At 43.3% G+C, this 16,208-nt stretch overlaps 1 protein-coding gene across 4 annotated transcripts in view; it reads left to right on the forward strand.

The window, feature by feature from the left end:
* The window catches only part of SGCE (sarcoglycan epsilon), a 77,219-nt gene extending 61,795 nt beyond the window's left edge, over positions 1–15,424 (forward strand). For 2 of the 4 annotated variants that reach the window (XM_066585603.1, XM_066585599.1), the window contains 5 exons: positions 2,862–2,888; positions 10,413–10,601; positions 11,673–11,716; positions 12,226–12,260; positions 14,912–15,424. In XM_066585603.1, coding sequence (XP_066441700.1) covers positions 2,862–2,888; positions 10,413–10,601; positions 11,673–11,716; positions 12,226–12,260; positions 14,912–14,962 — 346 coding nt within the window. In that variant the 3' untranslated portion in view covers positions 14,963–15,424. The remainder of the gene's footprint in view (positions 1–2,861; positions 2,889–10,412; positions 10,602–11,672; positions 11,717–12,225; positions 12,261–14,911) is intronic. The other 2 variants (XM_066585600.1, XM_066585601.1) reach the window with 2 other exon arrangements.
* Positions 15,425–16,208: the final 784 nt, after the last annotated feature.

A 16,208-nucleotide genomic window follows, 5' to 3' on the forward strand; every position in this document is an offset into this window, starting at 1 on the left:
GCAAGTAACAGCGATACAGCCATCCTTTGAACATCTTTTTTCCATTATGTCATGCAGTTTATTTCAACCAGTTGTGTTCTTTAACCTTCATATATTTCTTTGTCTACAGCGTTTGCATTATGTCTTGGCATTGTCATCCTTTCATCTTAAACGGTATTTGCAGTTTGTTTCGTGAACACTTGCTTCACTGAGATCCAGAGTGCTTCTTAAAGTCTGAAAATGAGACAAATTCAGCTCATTTCCATATATACTGTTGTCAGCGTCTGTATATGAAATGCAAAAAGTGGTGTTAATATCGGGGCAGAGGTGCAGAGAAAAACTGAGAAGACGATTGAAGGGCATGTCCACTTTTGGAACCATCTTTGTTTTACTTCAATGCATCGAAAATAGAAAATAAAGCGACGTAGTAAATAGAATTGATTTGAAAGGTCCTATGCAAATCTATGTAACACCATGGTTACAGACTACAAACAAACCCTGTGTAGTCTGGTGCTGTAGCCATGTTACTTCCTTCTATTTAACCCCTGCGAACCTAGAGACACTAGAAGAGAAAGCAGAGAGAGGACATACCCTTTAAGTTACGTGTCAAGCCAAAAGTCATTATTTAAGTTTAGTCTGAGAAACTCTCCTTAGAATGTAACTAGGATGAGTTGAATACAGCTCCGGACTGCAGGGGTAGGAAGTAGGGTTCCAGGCGGGAACGGAGCCTAACAACACACTTCTCACCTCCTCCCCTTCTAGAATTGCATTCAACCCATACTAGTTACATTCTAGGATGGGTTTCTCGTGGGCTACATGGGTGGTGGCAATTTCAGTCAATTCCTTGACAACCCCTTTAAAAAGTGCCCATGCAGTGTACATTTTAACCCTTTCCAATCCAATTTTGAAATCAGGGTTTCCTAAAAGGCTTTCTTTTTTTCCTGTTCTACAATGGTGCCATCTGCTGGCTAAAGCCAGTGTGTGTGTGCCAGAGAGGCTCCGACAGCGGAGTGGCTGGCAACAGACAGTAAGAATACTCTGTCGGACGTCTTCCAACATTGGAGCTGTACAAGCTTCAATCAGAATGTGGGAAGACGTTAGACAGTGGATTGGAAAGGGTTAAGATATCATTAATTGAAATATGTCATTTATCAAAATCAGACAAGGGTTTAGAACATTTAGTAGCTGGCTTAGTTTGTCAGTTTTTGCACCAAAACTGTGTTGCACAATATTGCATTTAGGTCATGTCCCTTTCCCGTGGAGCCATATCCCTTTTTCTAAAGCCATGCCTCCTTCTCAAATGTGCCACAAAAAGTGTCTGAAAGTCTCTAAAACACATAATAAATGTGGTGCCAGGCATGTTAGACAGTTCTTTCTGAAAATTGTGACTGAAAATTGGCGCACTTTCAATAGTAAATCTGCCCCAATTGAAAAAAAATTCTGTGCTGCTTGATTGTTAACATATCTATATACCAGTCAGGACTCTACTTTTATGCAGTAGAGCTCCAACTCCCCTGCATAGACATTGGGTTAAATAATAAATTCTGTCTGCCTGCAGTTACCACTAGGGGGAGCTCAGGAGCCTATTGCATACTGTGTTTACTATTGAGTTCTTTTTTTTATAAAGAATATACAATAAGCTCCCCCTAGTGGTAACTGCAGGCAACCAGACATTTATCACTTAACTAAATGTCTATGTATGGAATCTCTGGAGATCTGGATCAGAAAGATGGAGCTCTAACTTTTACAAAGAGATATTGACAGATCAAATCAAGTGAGTAACCCCACTTCCAATTATACTTCATTGATTTTGATGAGTGAATATATTGATGTTATCATACATAAGTAATTAAAGAGATTAACCCCAAAAAGGATACAGTATAAGACCCTGTGCACATGGCCATATAACGGAGCGGTAATATAGCGCCCATGCCATACTATAAAATTACTTTAAGGATAGAATACAGTGCCTTAGGGAGGTACAAAGAGGCATAATATACTGTGTGCCACCATGCAAATCATCTAGAAGTGATCAACTAGGCTTTGCAAACATCTAACAAGGAAAATATAAGACATCTACTCTTGGTAGAAACACATGAACTTCAAAATGTACTGACAAAGTACTGCTCAGGGAGATGGGTTCGGCTATGTTCAATTGCAGAGGATTTTCCATGGTATCCATGTGGAATCTCTGCCGATTCCATTTGGATTCCGCATCCTAAAGTGTCCCATTGATTTCAGTGGGAACCCATCCTATATTCCATATGGACTTTTCTACATCTTGATTTTAAGCCCACATTGAGGTAAAATAAAGAGTTGTGACGTGTCATTTCTTGACGTGGATCCTGTGTGGGACTCATGTTTGGAAAACCACCCATAGATTTCTTTCCATTGAAATGGGCCAAGACAACATGTGGATCCGGAGGGTATCTGGTGGAACCGGTGGCATATATACTATGGAGGCAGCTGTTATGGGTCCACTGGAGATGGGTGCAACTCATACTTCTACCCCTGGTCCTTTTATATAAGCAAATAAGGTTGTGGCAAATTAACCCAGCAACAGTGGAAGGAAGATTGGGGAAAAGAGTCAGCAAGTCCTCCTGGTGGTCTGGGGTGGAATGGTTTCCACCACCACCACCAGAAATGAGCACAGTTTTAATGGTTCCAATAGGCTCCCTTTCCTCTATGGATGGAACACTCTGGATCTCACGTGGAGTACCATATCTGCCATAACGATAAATCCTGCTGTACATTACTGTTGGCATTGCAGTACTTACAGCAGTATTTACGACTCATGTAGTCCCATTCTTCACCTATAGGCTTAACAAGTGCTCCGAATATCAATGCTATAATTTAATTCATTCATTTTGTTTCGTTTCTAGGGAAAAGAGAAACATGCAAACACCAGAGTAAGTGTCTTCTCTATGTTTCCTTGTTGTCACATAATCCCTCACCTCACCGTAGCTTGTCATGCCTCACTCACGTGTTTCATGCTTCTCATCCACATCCGGTCATCGATTTATTTTGGTGAACGCTGCTTGTAGGTTTATATAGGTTGAATAGGTTGGATGGTGAAGAAGACAAATCATTCATGAGCCTATCAACGTGCGCAAATAATGAAAATGGTGTGTTGCTCTGGTTGTGGTCCAAGCAAAGGGTTACTCTAAAATGTTTATGCAAAAAAATGTAGAAATTTTTCTGAATTTGTAAGAATTTTTGGTTACTTCATAAACTTATTTTCCTCCTATTTTAAAAGAATGACATGCATACCGCGTCCGTGACCAAGCGTTTAGGGTCATGTGATTCTGAAATCTGAGAATGAGAATTCGGCGCCCCCACTAAACAGATGAAAAGACCTCCAGTCTCCATGATCGTGAACTCAAGCTCTTTGGATTTAGTTTGGGATTGACAACCATATCCATCAGGGCTATGTCTGAGGCTCTTTAGGCCATAAAGGGATTTTCCGCTTTGGAAAACTCCTACTTTTTAGAATGGTCTTTGGATAATAAGCTGATCACAAAGTGTCCTCCTGCTGGGACCCCCAGTGATCAGCTATAATCTGTGGGGAAACCTAGTTATGTGTTCAGTTTCCGTGCAGCGCCACCACAGGGGAAATGAGGTATTACACAGTGCTCATTCATATCAATGGGTTCTCTAAACTGGACAGCCCCTCTAAGAAGGATCTGTGGCTGACACGAGCTGATCTTTAAAGCAATTGTCATGCCATAGTGGAGTTCCGAAGAAAGGAGTTACCGCTGGTATTCTAAGTAAAGGCTAGTTCACATCTGCGCTAAGAGGTTCCGTTTTCGTGTTCTGTTGTAGGAGCAGGAAAACGGCACCCGGTGGCCTAATAGATCTGTCTTATGATGGAACTGAATGGTGCTAAGCAGACCCATTGACCTTAATGTGGGCCGTTTGGTTTCTGTGCAGCTAATCAGCATTTAACACGAGAAAATGGTGCTGCAGGCAGCGTTATTTCATCCTGTGACAAATATTGGCAAAATATAAATTTTTGGGGACTCAGCAAGTCAAAATTCGTAGGTCTAATTGTAGATCTTGATACGTAATTGCAGACAGATTTAAAGGGGTTGTCCCGCGCCGAAACGGGTTTTTTTTTTTTCAATAGCCCCCCCGTTCGGCGGGAGACAAACCTGATGCAGGGATAAAAAAAAAAAATGGGTAGTACTTACCCGAATCCCCGGGCTCCGGTGACTTCTTACTTACCTTGTGAAGATGGCCGCCGGGATCTTCACCCTCGGTGGACCGCAGGTCTTCTGTGCGGTCCATTGCCGATTCCAGCCTCCTGATTGGCTGGAATCGGCACACGTGACAGGGCGGAGCTACGAGGAGCCGGTCACCGGCACGAGCGGCCCCATTCAGAAGACAGAACTGCGCAAGCGCGTCTAATCGGGCGATTAGACGCTGAAGATTAGACGGCACCATGGAGACGGGGACGCTAGCAACGGAACAGGTAAGGGAATAACTTCTGTATGGCTCATAATTAATGCACAATGTACATTACAAAGTGCATTAATATGGCCATACAGAAGTGTATACCCCCACTTGCTTTCGCGGGACAACCCCTTTAAGCCACTTTCAATTCCACATCACAATCCAAAGGTAGCCCTGTAGAAGTTAACCACTGCTTAAAGTGCATCCTGTCGACCATTTACTCCTGTCTGGAAGCAGTTTTAGGACTCTTTCACACAAATGTCATTTTGAGGCAGTGTAGACATGGTTTCCTATGGGTTCTTTTAGATGAATGATTTTCTGACGTGCATGAAAAAAATGTGCATCAAAATAGAGCGCAGTAGCTGCATTTTTTTTGCGCCGATTTTTCACTCTGTCAAAAGATAGGTCATGTCCTATCTTTTGACAGCAAAATGCCGGTGGCTCCAATAGACTTCTATGGCAGTCTATGTGGGCCAAACTGCAAAGGGAGGGGGAGCGACATACCTGAAAATACTAGCCGCGGCGTGCTATTAGCTGCTATTTGTTTGCGCACTTTAATGTTTAGATTGTCGTGATGTCTTAGCGCGGCTTTCTGAGCGTTAAAACGACGTCCATGTGAAAGAGGTCTAGTTATCCACTTTTCTTCGATAAAGTTGGATAATATGTTGAAATTGGTGAATTTGTTACTTTTTTGATCCTTTGTACCTATCGGTGAAAAAGTGTTGGAATGGTATATCTCGTACGTAGTGCAAACTGGTATGGACTGTGCAGAACCCATCAGTGGGTTTCTTGCTTACAGGGCCATAAGTTGTTTATATGCTCACTGGTAAACCAGAGGTAATCGCTGGTGATCCTTCTGCAGTGTCTGAGGAGCGGGCCCACAGCCAGGGCGATAGCAGAGTAGATTGAGGCCTTGTCACGGGGCTCTACCATCTCCACCCCTGGGGGTAGCACAGACCCATCCAAGTTACTGCTGGGGGAGTTTCACGGGGTAAAACCTAGTTTGCGGTTTACCTTAAGTCCTTGTCACTCGTGACGCCACCATTCCATCCAGAAATTAAGAAATAAATAGTCTACACGCAGGGAAAACTTTCTTGAGCAGAACCAGGAACGGTTGGTAAAGCTCGTTTACTCAAATAAACTGTTACAGTCCAAAGCTTTACACAAGCCAGCCTGACACTGGTGCAGACACAATAGTGGTGTGACAGAGAGCATTCACAGGATAACAGACGAATCCACAATCCCAGTTATCTGCGGGGTTCTGTTCCCAGCCACTCTCTTTCTCTCTCCAGCTCCCTACCGGTCACCAGTCAACACTCACGTTTGGAAGTAGCACTCAGCGCTGCCTGGAAGTTCCTCTCTAGAGATGAGCGAACGTACTCGTTTCGAGTAATTACTTGATCGAGCATCGCTATTTTCGAGTACCTGGCTACTCGGGTGCAAAGATTCGGGGGGCGTCGGGGAGCGGGGGATGGTGTGGTGGAGCGGGGGGTAGCAGTGGGGAACAGGGGGGAGCTCTCTCTCTCTAACTCTCCCCCCCACTCCCCTCTGCAACCCTCCGCTCACCCACGGCGCCCCCCGAATCTTTTCACCCAAGTAGAGAAGTACTTGAAAATCGCGGTGCTCGAGTGAAAAAGGGACGTGGCCGAGTACGTTCGCTCATCTCTATTCCTCTCACTCTCTCAGTCCTCCATATTAAAAGCAAGAAGGCCTGGGTGAATTGGGCCCAGGGCACACATCAGGCCATCGTTCAGCCTCTTCCATCCTGGGGCTCCTTGTAGGACGAGGCACAGTCTTTTCTACTCACTAAAGCGCTTACTCTTCCGCAGACTCTAAATCATACTCTTACAGGCTTGTCTTGGCAAGAAGACCCTTGGCAAAACTCTCTCACTGCACTCTCCCTTAGACTCACTTAGACTGACTTGCATTCACCTTGTAGACACATATATATAACACGATCACATGACACACAACAAGATACATTTTCCAGACGTAACCAGATGTTAACCCATTCAGTGCTCCAGAGGTGCAATACGCATCAAATGCACACACATTGAAGACACTGACAACACAAATGCACTAGACAAACACATGCATAATTATGGAGGGACCCCGTTAACTCTGGGCCACTACACTTCATAATAGCCCTTTTACACAGAACGATTATCGTTCAGATTCCTGCGAGATCAGAGGGAATCTGAATGATAATTGTCCCGTGTAAACGCTTGCAGCAACTGAACGAGAATTGCTTAGTTGTTCAGTTTCTGCAGGCAGAAAACTGAACAACATGTCATTAGGTCCAAACAGAAGTTGGTCACTTTTGAACGACTGTCTGCTTATTGTGAATAGAGGGGAATGGGGGGCAAACGCTACCCGGCCCCCTCCGTCTCCATTCCGGCAGTGCTGTGAGCGATGCCAGCGATACCCACTTCTATGGAACAGCACAGTAGCCAGCACTAGTGGGAAGACTGGTGGGCATCGTTTGCTCGACAGCTCGGCCTGTGTAAAAGGACCATTATACCGTCAATCTCTGGTTACTTATTGCGCTCAGTTCACACTAGTGTTGTGTGTCCTGCATAATTTCCATTTCTCTGTTCTGTCTTTTCCATCAAAAAAACTGTAACCTAACGGAACAGAAAAAATTAAGGACGAATGTAGACCGGAAACCGCGTTAGGATCAAAAGAAGTTTTTATCTCCATTTTTCTGTTACTTCCAGAGTGATGGAATCATGCAGGACACACAACGCCAGTGTGAATTGAGCCATAGATTCCATCAATAAGCACCCTTTTACACGGGCCGATAAATTGTTACGATTCTCACATCCAGCGGGAATCTAAACGATTGTTTAGTGTAAATACATGTCCAGACTGAACGATGAATTGGCCCGTGTAAACAGGCAGACGTTCATTTATGAACAACTGCCTATTTACTGTGAATGAAAGCAGGCGGACCGGAGAGATCCCCCGCCCGCAATGTTTGTTCCTGTATAAATGCGCTGGGACGACCTGCCGGGCATCTGTGCCCAACAAGATGTCCCTTGTAAATGGGGCAAAGAGTCTCCGAACAGCTCTGGTCCTACACAGTCTGCCATGATGATGCTAAATAAGATACATATTTTAATGATAATCACAGTCGTATAACGGGACAAATTGATTTCAGTGGTTTTGTTTTCACTATCCTGATTCTCACCTGTTAATTGTACCAGCGAGAGAGATAGGGTTTGCCCTATCTTTCCAGCTTGTGGTATTAACTACATGTGGGAAAAATAGGGCAGCACCTGTCTTCCCACCATTTTTTCACACTCCCACGCAGGGGCGTAACTAAAGGCTCAGGGGCCCTGATGCAAAAGGTGAGCTGGGCCCCCCCCCCCCTCTATCTGTATCTGTACTCGTACCCATACCTAAACCATGCTGCATAGAGACATAACTTGAAGCTTCTGGGCCCCAATGCAAAACCTGTAACAGGGCCCCCAACTATAATGCTTTATTCATAGTACTGGGCTCCCTATATGGAGAAGAGAGGCCTTATGGGCCCCCTAAGGCTCCTGGGCCTGGGTACAACCGCATCCCCTCCACAATCTATAGTTACGCCCCTGCTCCCACGCTATGCTGCGAAGTTTGAACAGCTGGCGAGGAAAGGAAAACACATACGGCCAGCTGTAACTGCCCTCATCTGTATGACAGAAGAGCAGCATTCAGAGATTTATTTTTTGCGGTCTGAGGGTGTGTCTGGTGCTCATGTCGAAGACATTGCACACAGTATGGAGAAGGTGTTTTGTCATGAAGAAGTGTGTAGGAATAGATAGAGACGTTCGAAGAAGGTAGACACAATTCTCAGACATGAAGAAGGTAGAGCATTATCAGGAAAAAGGTTCAACAATCACCAGTGCTCGTTATAATGTGATACTCACTAAGGAGCTGAAGCCTTAAACTCAAACAAAATGCAGAGGACTGCTATCCAGGGGTGTTGTGTTGTTTCATGACAATGCACGCCCGCACGCCGCTGCCCATACTGTTGATATTCTCCAAATACTTTGTTTTGATGTGTTAAAGCATCCTCCCTATAGTCCTGAACTTGCCCTATCGGACTATCACCTGTTTGGTCCCCTGAAAGAAGCCCTAAGAGGACGACGATTCATGTCTAAAGAAAAGGTGAAATCAGCAGAACATTTGTGGCCCACAGCTCAGCTTAAAACATTTCTTTAATGAGATAATACAAAAGATTGTTGACCGATGGACAAAGTATATTGAAAAGCAGGCAGATTATGCCAAAAAAATGATATTTTTGTCTTTTTTGAAATTTGATTAAATAAATTCTACAGCCAGAGTGCGGATAATTTTTAATTACCCTCGTATATTAGTTTAGATGACAAACATTCAACAGTATACTGTTTTTTGGACACACATTTTTCTTGTGCGCAAAAAATAGGACATGCTCTAATTTTCTGCGCATTGGAGCAGCAAAGGTACCCTTAGAGGCACTGGCTTAACTATAGGGGATGCGGTTGCACCCGGGCCCAGGAGCCTCAGTGGCCCATAAGGCCTCTCTTCTCCATATAGGGAGCCCAGTACTATGAATAAAGCATTATAGCTGGGGGCCCAGTTACAGGTTTTGCCTTGGGGCCCAGGAGCTTCAAGTTATGTCTTTGCGTTAAGGGGTTAAGAGAAGTTGGGGGGCCCCAAGATAAAGTTTTGCACCCAGGCCCATGAGCCTTTAGCTACAGCCCTGCATAGAAGTCTATGGGAAGTGCGCAAATGAATGCGCAAAAAGTGCAGTAAAATATGCCGATACTTGTGCAAAAAAGCCAATATATGTTGCGCTAAGGATTTTAGCACACATAGTATACAGTAGTATTAGTGTTGAGTTGAACCTTGTTTAGGGTTCAACTTTATGAAAAGTTCAGTTCTGTGAATATCCGAACCTTGAGCAATTTGTCTCTGCTGGATCTGCAGATTAGACAGTCTTAAACTTCCACAGATTTATCATTTTTCATCACTAGTGTAATCATTTTGGCGATTTTAAAGGGAGAGTGTGTGTGCGGGACTCTGAATAGAGATTTTCGTGCACCACCAGGATTTCAAAGGAGGGCACCGATGGATTGAGGGAGTGGGTGACAATTAAAATAACCCTCACCTGGCTCCCTGTCATGTCCCCTAATAGCACCATAACTTAGTTTCCCTTTAAGACTATCTAGTGGAAGTTTGCACTTCATTATTAGACAGCCCCATTGTGATCTGCGCCATTCTGGAGTTCTTAAACTGCCTACTTCAAGAACTGAACCCCTTTCAAGAATGAAGCATTTGTAGTAATTGCCTTATTGTATTTCACACGCCATATACGTATGGGTGTCACTATCACAAGACCTTCTCAGTGTTGGGACTGTTTATACAGTGATCAGTTTCCAATGTATTCACTTATATTCAGCATCATAGAGCATGGCCATTGGCTATAGTTGATTCATGGATGACAGGCACAATGGTTGACATTGTACATTATAAACTGGTCGTTGATGGATTGAGCAGAACCATGGAAGTTATTCCAAGTGGTAAGTCTACTAGACATTGTGAAAATTAGCAGCCGTTGCAATCGCCATTTGGAACACATATTATAAGCAATCGTTCTGTAAATCATATGCCTTTTTGAAGACAGAGGTTTCTTCACATTTAGGCTGAGCTCAGACAGCCGTAATTCATGATGTGCCATGCGCAAGAGACACGCAAGCGAGCACGCAGCCTGTACGCCTTGACATGTGTCCTTGCTGCGTGTCACCAATCACTATGCATTATCTTGGCGTGTATATGCGCATAATATGTGCGCAAGTGTAGTTCTTGTGAGCGGCAACATGAGAGCCAATGGGAGATTTGTACAGCGTATTACAATGGGACCATAAGCTCATTTGAGCCCAACCTTATGTTGTATTGAGATTCCCATAGTTGGAATAACATGTTTCATCTTGTTTTTTGTTATTTTTTTTATACAGTATCCAACTTGTTCACCACAGCGCCATCCAGAAATCCACCAAAGAGCTCCGGGACATGTCTAAAAACAGAGAAATTGCCTGGCCCCTGTCCACACTTCCGGTTTTCCATCCAGTGACGGGAGAAATGGTGCCCCCGCTTCATACAGACACATATGATAACACCAACATGCCACTAATGCAGACACAACAGTGAGTAACTCAAGCTGTGAAATCCGCCAAAGTTTTATAAAAAGTGAAATCTGTAGAATATCTTTATTTCATGGATGTAATTCACAGATTCTAGATGTTACTGGGTGGTATACAGTTGTTCCCCAAGCCATGTATATGCCTATGTATTTATGTATCGGGGGGGGGGGGGGGGGTATTTGACATGTTGTTGTTCTCTTATTCAGTTCTGCATGGGCGGTACTTGGATGAGGATACATTGAGATACGCTACAATGAAGTGCCTTTTTGGGTCTAGTGCTTAGTGGCCAATATCACTTTAGTTGTCCGGCGGTAGAGTGCTAAGCCCTTAGGAACTCAACAGTATGGGAATTTGGTACATCTAGTATGTACTGCCAATTAGTATGAAGGATTCCTGAATGAGGATACCTTATGAATATAACTTGAATTACCTTGGCGTTCAGATCTGATTATCTTGTAGTATAGTGTGATAATACTAAAGTAGTTCAGTAGTGGAGTGCCCAAGATCTAGTTACCCAATGGTCATTGATCACAATGAGAGCTGTTCCTGTAATTATGTGTACCAGCCACTACACAAGAGTCGGAGCTAACTACTTCCCTTCATACCCCTGTGCAGGGGCGTAACTATAGAGGATGCAGGGGATGCGGTTGCACCCGGGCCCAGGAGCCTTAGGGGGCCCATAAAGCCTCTCTTCTCCATATAGGGAGCCCAGTACTATGAATAAAGCATTATAGTTGGGGGCCCTGTTACAGGTTTTGCATTGGGGCCCAGAAGCTTCAAGTTATGCCTCTGTGCAGCATGGTTTAGGTATGGGTAAGGAGGGGGGCCTAGATAGAGGGGGGGGCCCCAGCTCACCTTCTGCATCAGGGCCCCTGAGCCTTTAGTTACGCCTCTGCCCCTGTGTGTTGCAACTCTAGCTGAGTCAGTGAACCCTAGCTGATCAAGTATAAATGACATATCCTAAGAATAGGTCAACAATAGTGTTTGCCAGAAAAAACCCTTTAATAACTAGTCAACAATATATAGAAGGTCTTCTTATAAATTACTAAGATCTCTTCACTCTTTCTTTCCTAGGACTTTACCGCATCAGACTCAGATACCTCAACAGCAAAATGCAGGTCAGTAGAGACAAGTGCTATAGGTCATCAAGTATCTGTTAACGTGACATATCTCTTCTAATGTAATATGAAAATGTAGTATTATATTCTGGACTTTCAAATAGGGGAAGTAATATGTGGACAGTCCAGGTCCACTAGAGTTGGAGTTGCTGTTACTTATCGTGCATCTGATGTGGATAGTCCAGGAGCTCTTGCTAGGATGTCCATGTGCCCTAATAGGCATGAAATACCATAACCCTTCTGAGATCATTTCAACTGGTCCTTCAACTGAAGAGAACAATACAGATAATAAGACTATTTAGAGGATTGGCACACAAGTAATTTTTAAAAAATATTATGAAGAGTAGATCTAGTTTTCTAGTTTGGTCTGAGGAACCCAACCCCACAAATCATATCATCACAGCCTTTTCTCATATTTGATACAGTAAACATGCTGGAAAGTGTAGAGAATGTGAAGCTTTGGGGGCTTTATTATATTCTTCTTCTTTATTAATGCTTTCGGGATCCAGGAGAATTTCGTATGACAACATTTCAGAGGTTTGAGGCAAGTATAAATCATGTGTCTTGTTCTTTCTATTTTCACTGGGTGAGATACAAGGTAATCTCTAGCTATGGAAATTTTCACATATCTGCTCCGTCTTGAGTCACGTTGCTATGAAGTATCTGGGAGTTGTCCAGCCAAAAAAAAAAAAAATGGCCAGGATAGGCCTGCAATATGTGATTGGCATGGGTCTGACCCTTGAGATTCCTACTGAGCTCATGTATGTATAAACCGTGTGCCTAGATAAACACCAAATACACCCACGGCTCCTTCATACTGCAGAACAGTGACTGGACCTCCACCGATTATACAGTGATGACCTATTCTAAAGATAGGTCATCGATCTTTTACTTTACAAGAAATCCCCTTTAAAAAGTATCATATCATTCATGGTGTTCTTTTTTTTTCTTTTTGGATGATGGCCTTTTGCCACTTTCCCTTCAAGCCACATCTGGCCAAACAGGGGAACAGTTTTTGAAACTTTTTCAGAACTGTCAAAGAACTTCTTTTTATAGAGTATTCTCACTTTGATGTCTAACCTGTCCTCAAATGATGACTGACTCATAGACGCAATAACAAGAGGATGGCCAGACTGGAAAATCTTTCCATCAGGGAAAGGTGGAGGCCAGACAAACTATAAAGAGTGAATGGAAAGTAGAAACAAGATGGGGGTATCAGGAGCTGACTATTCTATCCCTGACTGATTCTGCCTAAAGCAGGGCTACACCACATCTGAAACCTCACTAGATTCCCTAGATCAGGGTTCGCCAAAGTGTGCATCGTGGAGCCCTTGGGGCTCCACGAGCAATTATCATGGGCTCTAATGGAGGGTCTAGGTCTGTGCTCTACTCACGGCTGTAGCGGTGTCCAGACAGGCTCTACTGAGGAACTGAACGAACAGGACCTGCAGTCGGCATAGCAATGCGGATCACACGAGCTGGCTCCGGTCATGTGATCCGCATTGCTATGCCGACCGCTGGTCCTGTTCATTCATTTCCTCACTACAGCCTGTCCCGCTTTCTTAGGACGCCACAAGAAACTTTTGCTTCAAAATAGGCTCCATGGCTGAAAAAGTTTGGGAAATTCTGCCCTAGATAGTCTTTGATAGGACAAAGGTCAGGACAAAAGACAGGGAATAGAGGAGACCAGATAGGACAGGTCTAAGAGCAACAATGAAATAAACCTGAACATGGCAAGTACAGAGAAACGCAACTGAAGGTTTACTTTAACATACAAATAATAGCCACAGCACAGAGACACTATAAGACTTCCAAAATGAGACCAACCAGGATACCAAGAGTATAATTGGCATCTGCATAACCCCAAGGACGGTTTAAAAACCCCACCTAAACACCTGATAGTTTGGCTGGGATGACAGACAGCCCAACCAGCCTATCAAACAACTACAAAGCTAGAAAAAAGTTTGTCCCACAGCATCAGAAAGATAATCATTCTGCTCCTCTGCCTCGGGGCGCATCATATGGTCCAGCGTTGACATTGTGACATCATGCCGGACCCGTGCCAATTCCTAGACAGCGCTGTGATACTCACTCATCGGTTCCAGATAGATGTACAGTACTGTTTTTTTGAAGACTGACTCTAAGAATGACCCTTCATATCCTCAGGTCAGCAAAAGCCGGCTGCATAGCTTTCCAATCACAGCCCCGCTGACTCTATCACTAGTTTCCTTTTCTTTCTACTCCTCCCCCTTCCGTTCTCCCGAATGGAGTTCCATTTAAAGAGACCTTCTATTCAAAGGAATCCTTGCATGGGGAAATGAGTGAGAGGGGTAGAAAGAAATGAAAACCAGCGAGTCGGCAGGGCCATGCTTGCAAATCTCCAGTATGCAGCCAAACATGATAGGTCATCTTTAATTGTACTCAGGGATACTGAGTGTCTTGGATATCTTCTTGGATCCATCCCCTGACTGGTTCTTTTGGATAAACTTGTGATTTAATTGTTTAGGGAATCTTTTTGTCTTCATGGTGTTGTGTTTGCCAGGAAATGGCGCACCAGCGGTCAGACTTATCACATGACTTCTAAAACTAATTGACTTTTGCATTCAATTTCTTTCTGTTCAATAACAGCGATTAATGTTGATCATGGTGTAGAAATTCACTTTATCTAAGTAAGGCTCTGTTCACATTTGCATTGTGTCATCCATTTATAACAGAAGCCGCAACGCTCTGACCATTCCATTGCATTGACTTACAATTGCATTCGTTGGGTTATGTCATTTTGACTGGAAAAATAGCACTGCTTATGGAATCTGTGATGCTGACGTGAATAGAGCCTAAAAGACCTTTTTTTTGCTTTTTCATCCTCAAAAAGCCCAATTAAATCCATTATCATTCAAAAAGTTGAAGGGGAGGCTAAATACTTTCCATGCCTGCTGCACAGTTGCTTTTATAGTATATCCAAGGACAAAAAGAAAGGCCCCGACAGAGTTTTCTCACTGAACTTTTATCTTGTCTACTTTTTGAAATTATTTTTATCAGTTTTTATCAGTTTTTTTAGATTTGACTAATCTCTTCATTTTGTTCCTGTTGTCTGTGTGCACTACTAGCATGGGCATGACTAGAACCACAGTGTCTGACCATTATAATGCGAATCTCTTCTATTATGTAATACTGTGTATAAATTACTATTCGCAGGTCAATGGTATACCTGAAGAGCGGAAACTCACCGAGGCCATGAATTTATAAGACACTCTCATAATGAAGCATCTTCAGTTTATCTCAAAACTTTGCAGCTTTCCATTGACGTACAGTAACCTGCATGACGCCTCGGACTCCTCCATCGACGGGACTATATTTAATTCAAAAGTGTTTTCTTATTTTTTACTCAACTTTTTGTAAGGATTTTTTTTACTGTTACCGTAATTCCTATGGCAAATCTTGGGAGCAACAAGGAATACCAGGACCTTGCAGTGCCACGGCAACCGGGTACACCAGAACCAATGCCAATACCGGTGTAACCAGCAGGACGGTGGATCATTCTGAATGATGATAGGAGTCAACCTTTTTTTGGAAAAACTTATGTATAAAAGGCGGCAATAAGAATCTGCAAACACAATTTTGTACATAGGAGCCATGGCCAGAACCAGGTATCGCCAGTCTACACTGCACAATGTTTATAAGATGCCATAATAAAGTAATTTTACAGTAGTATCGTGCTCGGTGAATGCATTCTAACATTGAGTATGTACGGAACCGATTACTTCAGATATTTGGTACAAGTTTAGGGCAGTTAGGTCCCTCAGAGGTCACAATTAAAACACTATGAGTATATGCATTAGTAGAGACATATGAGATATGTGAATTTATGAGTCAGAGGGAAAAAAGGCGCAAATTCATCCAAATTTATCAACATGGTGCATATAGTAGTGTGACAGCTTGACATGCTAAACACAACATGTTAAATTATGACAACCCACTAGGGAATTCTGGGCTAATACAGAAGGGTTCTATGTTCAGGACCTTCATCTCTGGGCCATAGTGGAGAGCAGCCACACATATCGTCTCTGTCGCTGGAGGACCCGTTCTGTCCTGTATTATACTGATAACTCATTAAATACAATAGAGACTGTAAAATGCATAATTTCCCCTGTGGTAGCGCTGCATGTAAGATGAACACTAAAGGTTCTTCTAGATGTTCATTGGCTGAGCGTTGGTTTCTTTACATGGCCGGCTTGTTGGGCGAACGAGCATTCAGAGTAACGTTCTGGCCTAATTAGCCCTTGTAAAAGGACTCTTATGGTCAAGTTTCCCAATAGATCACAGCTGATCGCTGCGGGTCCCCTGCAGGAGATGCTTTGTTATCAACTTATTTTTAATTCACACTTCTAACAAGAAGGGATTGTTCAAAATGGACAACTTTTTCGGCGCCACATCATTGCTGGCATATATATACACCAACAATTTGCATCAAAAATTCTGTACACAATTAATA

The sequence above is a fragment of the Eleutherodactylus coqui genome, chromosome 12 (assembly GCF_035609145.1).
Source record: "Eleutherodactylus coqui strain aEleCoq1 chromosome 12, aEleCoq1.hap1, whole genome shotgun sequence".
Lineage (NCBI taxonomy): Eukaryota > Metazoa > Chordata > Amphibia > Anura > Eleutherodactylidae > Eleutherodactylus > Eleutherodactylus coqui.